General features: G+C 50.5%; 2 protein-coding genes across 6 annotated transcripts in view; one reads left to right on the top strand and one right to left on the bottom strand.

Moving 5' to 3' along the window:
- Positions 1-992, bottom strand: part of TBC1D16 (TBC1 domain family member 16) — a 30,732-nt gene extending 29,740 nt beyond the window's left edge. For all 3 annotated transcript variants that reach the window (XM_064676230.1, XM_064676232.1, XM_064676231.1), the window contains exon 1: positions 859-992. The gene's annotated coding sequence lies outside the window, so the exon portion shown is untranslated. The remainder of the gene's footprint in view (positions 1-858) is intronic.
- Positions 147-13,166, top strand: CCDC40 (coiled-coil domain 40 molecular ruler complex subunit). 3 transcript variants are annotated; one of them, XM_064676225.1, is made up of 18 exons: positions 147-456; positions 3,175-3,265; positions 3,408-3,562; positions 4,071-4,154; positions 4,237-4,456; positions 4,832-4,989; positions 5,826-5,948; positions 6,312-6,433; positions 7,154-7,397; positions 7,499-7,681; positions 8,574-8,819; positions 9,336-9,549; positions 10,064-10,233; positions 10,344-10,435; positions 10,969-11,089; positions 11,732-11,920; positions 12,137-12,295; positions 12,817-13,166. In XM_064676225.1, exons 2-18 carry the CDS (start codon positions 3,181-3,183, stop codon positions 13,060-13,062), a joined length of 2,811 nt encoding a protein of 936 aa, XP_064532295.1. In that variant the 5' UTR covers positions 147-456; positions 3,175-3,180; the 3' UTR covers positions 13,063-13,166. The 3 variants fall into 3 exon arrangements, with proteins under 3 accessions (XP_064532295.1, XP_064532294.1, XP_064532296.1); XM_064676224.1 differs by lacking the exon at positions 147-456 and adding an exon at positions 1,155-1,279; XM_064676226.1 differs by lacking the exons at positions 147-456; positions 3,175-3,265 and having other exon boundaries at positions 3,562-3,631.
- The last annotated feature ends 5 nt before the right edge of the window (positions 13,167-13,171 follow it).

Below are 13,171 nucleotides of genomic sequence, written 5' to 3'. Positions count from 1 at the left end.
CAACCTCACACCACCCACACAGCCCGAACAAACACAGATATTCTCCAAATTCAACACAGAAGAGCTTTTACAGACTTTTACCCCAGTTATTATCAGGACATGAACAAGCTCCTACAAAAAAGCACCTTCAACAAAAGAAGCAGCCAAGTCTGAGATCCTTACCCTGACTTGTCCTGGTCTTCACATTTCTACTGTTTTCTCTTAAAAGATCTTTCATTTTTCTTCCTATTCCGAGTGGCAACTAAGAACAAAACACCTCTGCAAGGCAAGCTCCCAGCCTGAGATCCAAGAAGACAGACAGATCTCCCAGAGGAAGCAGCAGAGTTATTTTACAGAGTGTCAGCAGCACAGTGAACAATACAGCACCTCTCAATCCCTGCATGGAGCATCCCAAGGCCACGCATCAAACCACTGCCAGGGACCCCCAACACCTCCTCTGCTGGTAACAGAGCTCAGGTAGGTACAGGGGTCACCTGGGAGAAGACCAGCTCCCTAAAAGGAAGGAAACCATAGGAATGTGCTCGGAAAAAACAGAAGATAAAGTTTAAGAACTACTTCGCTTTCCAGCAGCCCCCACGGGAAGCATCCCGTCCTCCCGGGCAGCATCCCGGTCCCCAGGGCATCATCCCAGCCTTCCTCGGGCATCGTCCCAGCCCTCCTGGGGCATCATCCCGCCCGCTCCCGCCGCTCTCCGCGGGGCTGCGGCGTGGGAAGGGCGGACAAAGAGCGGGATAACACCGGGATGCACCGCCCAGGTGCCGGGCAGGACCCCGGAGCTGGGCCGGGGGGTCCCGGGCAGCGCTGAGTGGCCCCCGGCCCCCCTCCCCTCCCACCGCCCCCGTCCCGGCCCCGCTTTACCGGCACAGACGAGCCCGGGAGAAGTCCCGGCGCTGCCCGGCCCGGGCGGGCTCGGAGCCGCCGCCGCTCCCGGCCCTGCGCGGGGCTGCGCCCGCCCAGCGCCCCGCCCGCCCCGGGGCTGCCCGGCCGGGGAGGGCGCGGAGGGACCGCCCGGGGCCGGCACTGCCCGGCACCGACACCGACACCGACACCGGCACCGGCACCGGCACCGCCCGGCAGCGGGACCGGCAGCGGGACCGGCAGCGGGACCCGCGGGCGGCACCGGGCACCGAGCGCGGCCCGACCCCCGCGCGCCGGGGATGGTGCGGCCCAGGAGCCCCCCAGGCCTCCCCCCCGCGGGCCGCGGTGGTGCGGCCCGGCGGTCACGTGAGCGGGTGTTGACGCGTCGCTTGGTAACGGGAACATGGCGGAGCCGCCGCGGGTGAGTCGGGACCGGGACCGGGACAGGGACGGGGATAGGAACAGGGACGGGGATAGGAACAGGGACGGGGATAGGAACAGGGACAGGGTTAGGGACCGGGATAGGGACAGGGATAGCGACCGGCACCGGCACCGCGACCGGGACCCCTGTGCTGGGACCGCCGGCCCGGTACCGCCCGGTCCGTCCTGTCCGCGCCTGGAGCCCGGTACCTCCCGTCCCGGTACCTCCCGTCCCGGTACCTCCCGTTCTGGTACCTCCCGTTCCGGTGCCGCCCGTCCCGGTACCTCCCGTCCTGGTACCTCCCGTTCCGGTGCCGCCCGTCCCGGTACCTCCCGTCCTGGTACCTCCCGTTCCGGTGCCGCCCGTCCCCGCCACTGCAGCCCCGCCCCGCCCGGTCCCTGCCGGTCCCTGCCGTGCCCCCGCGGCCGGCGGTCCCCGCTCCGGTGCTCACCGTCTCTCTCCGGTTGCAGGCACAGCCCGGCCCCGGTGCCGCGGGGACTGAGCGGGATGAAACCAGAGCCCCCTCACATCTCGCTGTGGAGCTGAATCGCTTTGGAACATTCCCAGCGTTCCTTACGGAGGAATGTGTTCCAAAAAAGCCACTAAAAAGTAAATTTAGTTACGGTCTCGTGTCAGCAGCATTCGAAGTATGTGTTTTTCACTCACTTCTTTGCACGTTTCTGCTGCAGACACTGTAAAAATGGATTTATCCACATTTCATGGACGCACATGCTCAGGTTCCTTTTGGAGGTTTGTTGGTGGCAAGTTTTCCTCTTCCGTTGGAACTGCCCAACACTTGAATTTGGCAAGTGATGAAGTGGGATAAAACAGTGTCTCTCTAAAAAGGAAAAGAGAAGGAAAGAAAAAAGAGAATAATTTTGCTACACGTAGTGCAAGCTGGAAGGATTTCTTTAATAAATCCCTAGGGGCTTTTTTTGTTTGTTTTTAAATAGATGTGAACTAGAAACATGTGAAGCTGTAAGAGGTGTGGAGGATTTCTGTCAGGATCTTTACTATCTCAGTGCTTGCTGGGTGACTGTTTTTGCAAATGAGATTAAACTTCTAAATTAAACTTCTGTGCCCTGTGGCAAAAAATACCGTAGCATTAACATGAAATGTAAATGATAATCTGCTGTTCTGCTTTCCACCTGTGCTGTGAGCCAGGCCATGGAAGCAGAGAATGGGAATGACAATGGAGAGGGAGAGTCTGTTCTTCTGGAGGAGCAAGAGTCATTTCCCCCTGGAGAGAGGTCTGTGGGATTACAGAGCTGCTCGTGGGACACAAGTGGGACACCATAATTATATAAATAATCTTATTATTAATGTGGCTGCCCTATCCCTGGAAGTGTCCAAGGCCAGGTTGGACAGGGCTTGGAGCAACCTGGGCTAGTGGAAGGTGTCCCTGCCCGTGGCAGGGGGTGGGATGAGATGAGCTTTAAGGTCCCTTTCAACCCAAACCATTCCATGATTCTGTGATTCCCAGAATGCCTGAGCAGTGTTTGCAGCTGCACATTCTCCTGGTGCAGTTTTATTGCTGCAAACACAAAAACAACCAGAATTGGAACAGAGGGAAGCCCATGGGTCAAGTACAGTGTGTACAACAGCTCTGACAGAACCAGAGGGGTTCTGTTGCTGTGCTGTGTATGTGTGAGGTGTTTTTTAAATCAGGGTGACACAGCTTTGCCAGTGTCTCTGTGCTGGTTTCAGAGCCTGGCCCTCCTGTTGATCCTTTGTCTGCATCTCTCGTGTCTCATGGTGACAAAAATAAGCACATTTTTAGGGGTAAATAGAGGTAGATGGAAAAGCTGTTTCAGGTGATGAATTTTATGTTTCAGGAAAAATCTCCTGAGACTTTGTAGGACAATGTAGAAAGTGACAGTTGTCCTCCTGAACAGGGTGACATGGAGCAGGCAGTACCAGGCAGAGGAGCCTCTTCCCTTCCCTCGGGAGCATCGGCAGCGGAGCCGGACACCGGCACAGAGCCAGGTATCAACACAGCAGCACTTGAGAGCAGCTCTCAAGCATTTCTCCCTTCCTGGTCATTGTTAATCCAACTGGAGGCACAATACAATGAAATCTAATCCTATTTCCTTATCTATTTCTTTTTTTTTGGGGGGGTGGGGTCCAGGGAACATGGGAGACCCCATTTCACTCCCTGGTGAGCATGGAGACCGAAGATGGGAAAAGGAATCCCAGCAGCATGGATCCAAGGACCATGAAATAAGCAGAAGTAATGAGGAAACAGCAGGAGAAACAGAACTGGTTGTCTTGGATCCAGAACACGTGAGAAGCCCTCGAATCTTGTCATTGTTCTTTGCAGCCTTGGTGATTTTGCCTGTCTGAACTGTGGAGGTGAGCTGTAAGCAGTGGCTCAGCTGTTTGCTGAACTGCACGTTTGCAAATCACTTCTGCCAAAGTATTGACTCCTGACTGTGTCACTCCCTCCATACCAACCCCAGAGCTGCAGGTTCAGGAGTGAGCAAGGTACTGGGCAAACCTGGTGCTCTTCAGTGCCCCTGAAAGAAAAGTCCTTGCAGCAAGAGTGAGTGGGTGGGTTCTCAGATGGAGCTTCTGACATGTTTCAAATAATCTCACTAGTCACTTTTTGACATGAACAAATACCCACTATGTAACTCCTTCCACTTGCTACAGTAAGTGTAGCTAAAATAAGAACACAAGTGTCTATGGCAGAAATAAGATGTTTTATTTAATGGGGGAGTACCAGCGAGGCTTCCTCATAATTTATTTACACAAGTATGTTAAAATTTCTGAATGCCATCCTTCTTTACAGCCTCTGATGAGAAGATTCCAGGCTGCCCTGAAGAATTACATCACTAAGCAGATGGAGCAAGTGAACATCGACCTCCATGAGCTGGTACCCGGCCTCTCCTTTGCCCTCCCACAGCCCCTCCCGTCCCAGCTGCCGTGGGACAGCTCCTCACCTCTTGTGTCTGCAGAGGACAGCAACGAAGGACAGCAAAGTGCAGAGAGAAGAGCTCGGGGTGGTCCTCTATGGAGCCCAGCAGCAGCTGGTGCAGCTGCAGGAGGAGCTGCAGAAGAGCCACGAGCGCCATTCCCGGGCAGCCACGGCGAGGCAGCAGCTGGAGGAGGAACTGGGGGCCCTCAGGGATGCTTACAAGAACATGTGCCACAACACAGATGATGAACGCGAGAAAGGTGGCTGAGGCAGTGCTGGCAATGTTTCCTAGTTCTGGGGCTGTGTGGAGAAATTAATTTGGATTTTAGGCAAGTGCTGGATTGAAAAATACAGTAAAATTGATCAGGAATAATGCACTCACCAAAAAGTTTCACGGGTGCTCCTGAAATTCTGTGTGCTGGGCATCAAGGAATTGCTTACCAGGATTTTTAGCTTTGCTTGTGGAGCTTTGCTCCAAAGCTGATGTAAATTCTTATGTTGGGGAGGGCTGATGTAGCTGGTGTGTGAGAGGTTTTGCTTTGGGAGCTTCTGTATTTCTTTCCCTTTTATTTCTGTTTAAGGCGTATCCTGCAGACAAACTTCTCTAACTATTTTCCCTCTTTCCCCCTCCCCAGTTTCTGCAATGCAGACCCAGGTTGAAAACCTGGCCTTGCAGCTTTTCTACATGCAGAACATGGACCAGGACATGCATCACAAGATTTTACTGATGAAACAGTCGACAAAGAAGGCTGAGGCAGAGAAGTTCCAGGCTGAGGTGGAAAAGAAAAAACAGGTACCAAGTAAAACTGTCTTTGAAAAAAATAAATACAGGTGACAGTTAGTGGTGAGTCTTGGAGGATGTGCTGCCTTGTCAGAAGGAAGGCTGGAGTGATGGAGTCATGCAAGATGCATGGGGATGTTTTTCCCAAATAATAAAAAACCCCCAAAAAACAGAGGCTTTTCTAAAAAGGAGAACCCCTGCCTCCCCCCAGATAGCAGCACTTACTGCCCAGAGGGTTGGGCAAGCCTTAGGACAGTATATCACTCTTCAGTCAAGCAAAAGGGGTGTGGGGGCAGGAAGATATTTAGTGAAGAAATACCATGTATTCAGGTCTTGAGAATTATTGTGAGTCACAGCAAATTTCACAGTGGAAAGTGAACTTTGGGAATGAGCAGAGCTGGTCGGTGCTGGAGCTCCCTCTGCTGCCTTCCAGGATGCAGACTGGGTATTACCAATGCAGAATTCCATGCAAACTGCTAAAGTACAATGGGTTTAGGAGGTTTTTAACAAAGGATTTTCAAATATACATTATTAAGATTTGCAGCATCTGGAGAAGTGGCACAGTGTAATCCATGCTGACAGGAGGGAATGCTGCTTCAGAGCTGCATTATCAATTTACTGCTGCAACTGGAATAATAAACAATCAGCAAAAGTTTCATTCTCTTACAAGTTGTTCCTGCTGCAGTCCTGAGTCATTTGTGTATGAATGGGAAAGTTTCAGTAGGAATCAAATCTAATCCAGTTGCCAATTTAATTCCTTTTCTAGCTGATTTTGTTCTTGTAGGATGCAGTTGGTTAAGACTGAGAGTACATCACTCACCCTGAACATTTTGGCTCTGACTCCCTAGGACCTCCTCCTAGACCAGTTAACAAGGAGAGCCTACGAGCTCCAGGAACAAATTGCTCTGTTTGAAGCTCAGCTTGTGGCCCAGGCAGAGGACACAAAAGTGACCCGGCAGGCAGTCAGTGAGGTAGGAGGGGGCTTTTCCTTTCTGGTTAATATTTCCCTCTGGCAGGACTGACCCCTCTGGCCTGCCCTCACGTGTTGTGTACAATGTGGGCCAGAGTTGCTTGTTTTGTTCCTGTTTGGAGGAATGAAGACTTTTTTTCTTTTCCTTTGTTCTTAAGAATTGCCTGTAAATCATTTCCTCCTCCCCTTCTCAGCAGTTTTTTCTTGCAGACCTGTGCTCTCTGATCTGCTGTGACAATGAACCAGCCACAGTAGCTGAAGCTGTTCCTGCTCAGCATATTATGAACAGAAAAAAAAATAAATTGCATTGTAACATGAATTTGGTTTTTCAACACAGTGTATATTCATGCTGTCTGTTCCTCAGGCTGGTCTGGAGGTCCAGGCTATTAACATGGAGAAAAAGAGGTTGATAAACCACTGGAACAGCAGTTTGGCTGGAATGAAGCAAAGGGATGAGGCCTATGTTGCCACTCAGGAGCTGCTGAGGTATGGTCTGAAACCAGGCCCTGGGGAGAGCTTGGATAATTTGGGCAGGAGGGATTCCAGAAGGGGCAGTGTGTCTCCTGTCAGGGTCAGCACTGTGTGGGCAGGGAGTGTCAGGCAGAACAAGCTTCCTGCTTTAAACCACATTATAAAATTAAAGGACAAGAGGCACAGTTCTTTGTTCCTGTTTTCTTTACCCAAAACACAGCTCTCAGAATGTAGGGGGTTCTTAAAGCTGTTCAGAATTTTTCTATTCGTATTTTATTCCTTTAAAAGAGTTCCCTCACCTTTACAACACCTCTCGCTCCAAAGAGTTAGATGTGAGGAAGGATTTCTCTCTCACTATCAGGGTTTTGTGAGGCCCTTAGAAATCTTCAGGAAAACCTCCCTGTTATTGCCAAAGGAAGTGTTTATTTGCTCTGGAGCCGTGAAGCTTGACTGATCTGAGAACAAGCAACCTGCTTTTATATGGTGACATCCTGGTAGGAATAGGAGGTGGGACAGTACTGAAAGAAGGAATCCATTTTCCTACATACGTTTCCTTTTAAATCCTAGTGTCTCCATCCATCTCCTGCTGCCTCTGCACTGTCCCAGCAGCTGAGCCCTTACAGAGATCTTCCTTCTTGGGCAGTTGGTGCAATAACATGGTTGAAAAGAGGAATCTGTAGGTGGCTGTTCAGCACCAATCCCTGTGATGATTTTCCATCCTATTTGCCCCTCTAGCAACTACAGACGTGACCTCAGGTCCCTGGAAGGGGACATCCACGGCTGTGGGAAGTCCATCAGGAAGGAGGAGGAGAAGAATGAGTTGCTTGTCACCATCCTGAACCGCTCTCAGAACGATGCCAACGTGACAGAGAAGCTGATTGCCCAATGCCTGCTGCAGCAGGAGGCCCTGAAGGTTGAAATGGGCACCTACACTCGTATTCTCCATGAGACAGAGCAGGCCCTCATCAGGACCAAGATGGTGAGGAGAGTCCATGGAAGATGTGTCTTTTGGAATATTTGAATTTAATACCCTGCCTCAAGCAGTTGTAGTGATCCTGTCTCTGTCTTCCAACCTTTTAGGACCAAGCTGCTCACCTGGATGAGTTGGTGTCCATCAGGAAGGATATACAGAAGAGAACTTCTGTCAAAGAGCAGATGGAGAATGAAATCATGGCAAAGCTTCAGGACCAGATGATATCCAGCCAAGCTGCAAAGCACTTCTCACAGATGGCTGCGAAACTGCGGACGAGGAAAACCGACCTGGTATGGCACCCCCTCCCCTGGGGAGGGCAGGGCAAGGCAACCACCAGAGCAGTGCTTCTCCAGGGCTTTGTCAGTGACTTCCTTCTGGTTCCAGGTCTGCAGCTGAAGGGCTGCTGAGTTTGCCTGCAGTCTGGTTCTCCCTGTGATGTGATTGCAGGATGCTGGTGTATGTGAGAGAGCTTGGCCAAAAAGGCCTGACAAAACATAGAGTTCTTTACTTAGAAAGTGGAGCAGAATGATGAATCCTGGGAGTATTTACTAGAAATGATTAGCAGTTCTTATGTACTGGAGAAAGACAATGGATATGTGGTACTTCTATACTCCACATTAACTAACTTTTACCTCTATACTCCCTCACAGAATGGGATGCAGGCAGCTCTTGATTCCAAGGAACAGTCCAACCTGACCCACAGCTCTTTAGGGCATAAGTTGCTCTCTCTGAGAGTGTATAGCTGGTACAGGTAGAAAAACTAGAAGACTCAGCCCAGCATTTCTCACACTGAGCTGGGGGGCTGTTGTCAGGTGAGGGATGTGTGTGCCAGGTGTGCTGGAGAAGGTACAGTACAGTGATGTCCTGCTGCTGTTAGCCAGGTAACTAGAGACACTAGAACAGGGAGTAATTGCAGGAGGGATGGGTGAGGTCACTTGAAGGTTTTTGGGATTTTTAGGCTCTTTAATGCTTTTCAACAGCTGTATGGCAGAGGTAAATATTGTATTACCTGTCAACTGATGGAGAAACAAAGGTACACAGAGGGTAAGTAGGTTACAGCTCGTAGTACAGACCTGGGATTAGAATCTCAATCCCCTGATTCCTGTGCTGGGATAAGTGGTACTACAACTCAACGAGTGGCTGTTGGTGACAGTGATGTGTTTTCTCTCTTGATATTCCCAGGAGCTGCATTTTTACAAGGTTGAAAATGATGTGGGCCAGATTATCCTGAATGCAACTAATACCAGCTGCAGGCTGACAGTCCTCCAAAAAACACTCTGTGAGGTGGACAAGGAAATAAAAAATATCAGTGACCTGATCAGCTGCCAGGAAAGTGAGATTGCAAAGTGCAGGCTCCTGGCTGATAAGAAGGGAGGGATCATCTGCCTGTACAACAAGAAGCTGGAGATGCTTCTTGCTCAGCAGGGGGTAGGTACTTTTGTGTTTCAGTCCCAATTTTGATTTTATTCTTCGTGGTGACCACAGATGTCCCCGATAAATGTAACTGTGTAAGTGTTGGGTAGTTCAAACTTCCAGGCATCAGCACTGTCATTTAAAAGCTGCACTAGTTAATGCAGGTCTTTATGTTTGTCAGACAGTTCGTGATGCACATGAAGGGAATTGTAAAATGAGGGTGTGCCTGGCACAGATTCCTGCAGGGAGTTGTTTGCAACTGATGAAAATGTCAAATGCCATCAATACTCTGGGAGTAAACAGGATCTTGTTAGAAAATCTGCAAACACTGACAAGGGGAGTGTGGAGCAGGCAGAGACATTTCAGTTGTTTGATGGTTGGCCCCATTCAGCTGATTCCCGGATCTGTCCCTGGCACTGTAAGACCTTTAGGGACACTGATGTGGAAATGAGTCCTATCTGCAGGCTTTGGAATGTCCAAGCAGCTCCAGCAGCTTCTGCCTGACTTATCCCAAACTTTGCCCTCATACAGGGGCAAGAACTGGGACCACTGGAAATTGAGATCAACAAGCTGACCAAGGAGATAGAAGAATGCAATTCTGAGGTGATGACACTGCAGAAGTACTGGCTCAATGAGCAGAAGGAGCTGTTCAGGTTGACCCGGGAGCGGGAGGAGCAGATCTCCTCCCTGGATGCACTGAAGAAGCAGATCACCATCATGCAGCAGAGGAAAGTGCGCATGGAAAGTACGGCATTCCCTGAGCTCCTGAAAATGCTCACCCGGGAGGGGAGGAAAAAAGGGAGTGGAGGATTACAGATGGGAAAAGCTGGACCTGCCTCTGGATATGTGTGAGCAGGAATGCCAACAACCCTGGCACTGCACTGGGGCTGAGCCTGGCACTTGTGCTGTTTGCACATCATTATTCCTGTAAGGATTGATCCTGCTGTCCTGACACAGTCAGACCCTGAGTGACAGTGTCACCTGGCACACTTCTTAAATAAAGGTTGCAAGCAGTGGGTAGGTTATTGTCCCCAGCAATGACAGCACTTTCCTTGGCCAAAACCAACTCTTTTCCACGGGGGTCTCCTTCAAAACCTTATTTGGTTTTTGGGCTTGTGGAAAAACGTTTTGGCTGGACATGTGGGACATGGGTAACTCTGCCTGAGGCATTGCCAGCTCTGAGAGCAGTTTGTCACACCTTGTCTGTGTTCAACCCAATGCTCAGGGGAATTCTAAGATTTTTTTCTGTTCACCCACAGATGAAATTCAGCAGGAAACAAAAGAACAGAAGGACATTGAACGGCACATGAAGGACATGTCAAATGACTTGGTAAAGTTGAATGTGTTGATCAGGAAGAACAACAGCAGCTTTGAGGAGCTGCAACATGCCAACATGATCACAGAGAACGAGTTTGTGCACTCCCTCAAGGTACCAAGGCCTGACACCTCAACCTTCTGTGCAGATTGGAGGCAGGTAGTGATCCTGGAAAACCTTCTCAACCTGACAACACTGTATTGTTTTGTGCTTCCCAAATCTAGGCAGCAGAAAAAGAATCCTTGGAGATGCAGGAGAAGTACAGTCAACTGACTGAGGAGAAGGAAAGGCTCCTGAACAGCATAATGGAAGCAGAGTAGGTACCAGAGAGTGCCACAATCTCGTGTGTCTGTGTCCATGTTCCTGTTCTCCTCCAGGCACCAAACTGACCCAGCATGAGCAAATGTGCTTCTGTCCTTCCTGAAGAAGGGGAAAGGACTTTAATGAATGTTTGAAACACAGAAACTGAAAGGTGCTTTGGATGTCTCTGGAACAAGCTGGGAGGATGGTGGCTTTAACAATTCCATCATGTGTGGGATGTTACTAAGATCTGTATAGGAAGACTCTGCCAGTAACTCGGAGTGAGTGTGCTGCACTGGGCTGTTCATTGGGGTCCAGCAGTCCCTGCCAGTCTGGGCACACTTGTTTTTACAGTCACCACTCCATTTTCTGAGTTGGGAAGCTTGCTGTCTGGTTTCACCCTGCTCTGTGTTGCCCTTTTCCACGTCCCAGGTGCAAATCCTTGGATTCTGCCAGCTCTGTGTTCAGAATTATCTTGGGCACGTGCTGCTGCTGGTACAGAGATCCCTGTGGGTTACAAAGGCTTTCCCTTTCCTTTCTTCTCTGAAGGCATCAGATCCTGCTGTGGGAGAAGAAGATCCAGCTGGCAAAAGAGATGAAAGAAGCCACAGGTTCTGGGTCAGAACAAGGTGAAATCCAAGGCATGAAAGCAGAGATTCGTAGGATGCAAGTAAGGCACTTGTAAAGAGGGCTGAGGAGGGGAAGCCACACAATGTACTGGAGTGGCTGAAACATGAGGCAGGAGATGAGAAACAGGCTGGAGAAGTGGCATCTCCAGTGCCCAGGGTGGGACTCTTAACCCCCTGCAGCTCGACTGAACTGAGCACATCCTGCATTCCCTGTGAGTTCCCTGTGCCAGGCTCAGCAGAGTCTGGATACTCCCAAGGAATCTATTTAAATTGCAGTAATCTGCCACCTGATTCCGTGACCCCTATTTGTAAGCAAAGAAATGTTGATTACTAAAAATTGCATCACCTTAATCACTGGTTAGGAAGGTGTTCCCTCTCCTGGCAGAGCAGCTCTTGCCCTTCATTCTCAGGATGCTTCTGCTTTTCTGCTTCTGCTCTTGCTAATGAGATCCAGAGCAACATCTGGAATATTACTGTGGACAAGTTGACAGTTCAGCCCTCTGCCTTCCAGATCCACACATGGCAAACCAGGTTTGGATTTGGACCAAATTTGGCTTGCAGGCACTCATGTGTCACATGTATCTGGTTTGTGTTGGTGGGATGTGCCACCCAGCCGACCTCCCTCGGTGCCATCGGTAAACATTCCGTGTTTTGAGCCTGGTTTGTGTCTTGGCAAACGGCAGGTCCGCTATGGGCAGCTGCTGAAGCAGCAGGAGAAGGTGGTTCGGGACATGGAGGCGTCTGTTTCTCGCAGAGAGATGATAGCGGTGCGGGGAGAGGCTCAGAGCAAGCTGGGTAAGAAACACAGCACCAAGAACGACTTCCAGCAGAGGAAACAGGAGCTGAGGAGGAAGATCAGGGAAGCCCAGGAGGTGAGCGAGGCAAGCAGGGCTGCAGGAGCTCACGCAGCTGGTGTTGGCCTTGTGATGAGCAGCAGTGAGCACAGGGGTGCCCGTGCACAGGGGCACAGGGGAGGGCTTTGGACATTCATTAAAAAAACCCCAACAAACGAGTTCTGGGAGGGTGGTCGGGAATGCAGCTGAAGTAAAGAACTGGAGTCTGCCATTTCCTTCTTTTCTATTTACTAGAATATTTTTAACTGCAACCAAGCCATCCTGGAGCTGGAGAACGCCCAAGAGTCCCTCAGGGCCACCTTCTCGGAGAAGAAGCGGGAATTGTCCAGACTCCAGGCCAAGGCCGACGGCCTCGACTTGGACATGGAATGTCTCCAGAATGAGAAACGCTGGGTGAGCCAAACAGAGCCTGCTGCTTCCTGCTGCTGCCAGCTCTGTCCAGCACCATCCTGAACAGGGTGTGCTCAGTGACCAATTTTAGCCACATGTTCACCGGGCACGTTCTGGGGGCTTACAGTGGCCCTCAGTTGATGCTGCAGTTGTACTTGGGGTGAGGCTGCATCCACCTGGAAACATCAGCCTGAAGGACCTCATTTGTATCATGAAAATACCTGGTAACAGCCACCCTCTGTGTGTGCCAGCTGGGTACTCAGAGCCAGCTCGAGGTCTTGAAACCCTGTCCTGGCAAGGGTTGGCTTGTATGTGTGGGAATTTCTCTGATTTATGGAATTCTCTGATGTCTGTACCCCTACAACACTCGGATGGAGGTGGTGTTTGGCTGTTGTGATGGGGAATTCACAGCACTGTCCTTCCCTTGTCACATACAGTGGTCACAGCAGCTGACACAAGTCACACCGATGCCCTGTGTGCATCTTTCCTGCTCTCACAGCCCTTTCCCCTGTTGCTTTTCTCAGAACCTGTTGGAGCTTGTGGCCCAGCAGGCACACCAGAAGCATCTGCAGGCACTGAAGGAAGGGAAGTACAGGGCCCCGAGCTGCACTGAAGAGGCCTGCAGGAACCAGCAGGAGAAACTGCAGGGTCGGCTCCAGACCATTAACAGCATCGTCCAGCGGATCCGGGAGGAAAATCCCCGGCACCAAAGGGCTCTCCAGTGGCTCAGCCAGTGCTTGGGATCCAGGCTGGAGTCCGAGAAAGCCTGATAGAAACACGGAAAATACATGTAACATCTGTTTTTATTTTTCTACCTGCTGCAGGCTTTGTAAACGAATACATATAGAAAAATAAACAGGTGTAGGGTATAATATTTGT

This window comes from Pseudopipra pipra, chromosome 19 (genome assembly GCF_036250125.1).
Source record: "Pseudopipra pipra isolate bDixPip1 chromosome 19, bDixPip1.hap1, whole genome shotgun sequence".
NCBI classification, from domain to species: Eukaryota; Metazoa; Chordata; class Aves; order Passeriformes; family Pipridae; genus Pseudopipra; species Pseudopipra pipra.
The sequence above is the reverse complement of the archived record's forward strand: the minus strand, read 5'-3'. Positions and strand labels throughout refer to the sequence as shown.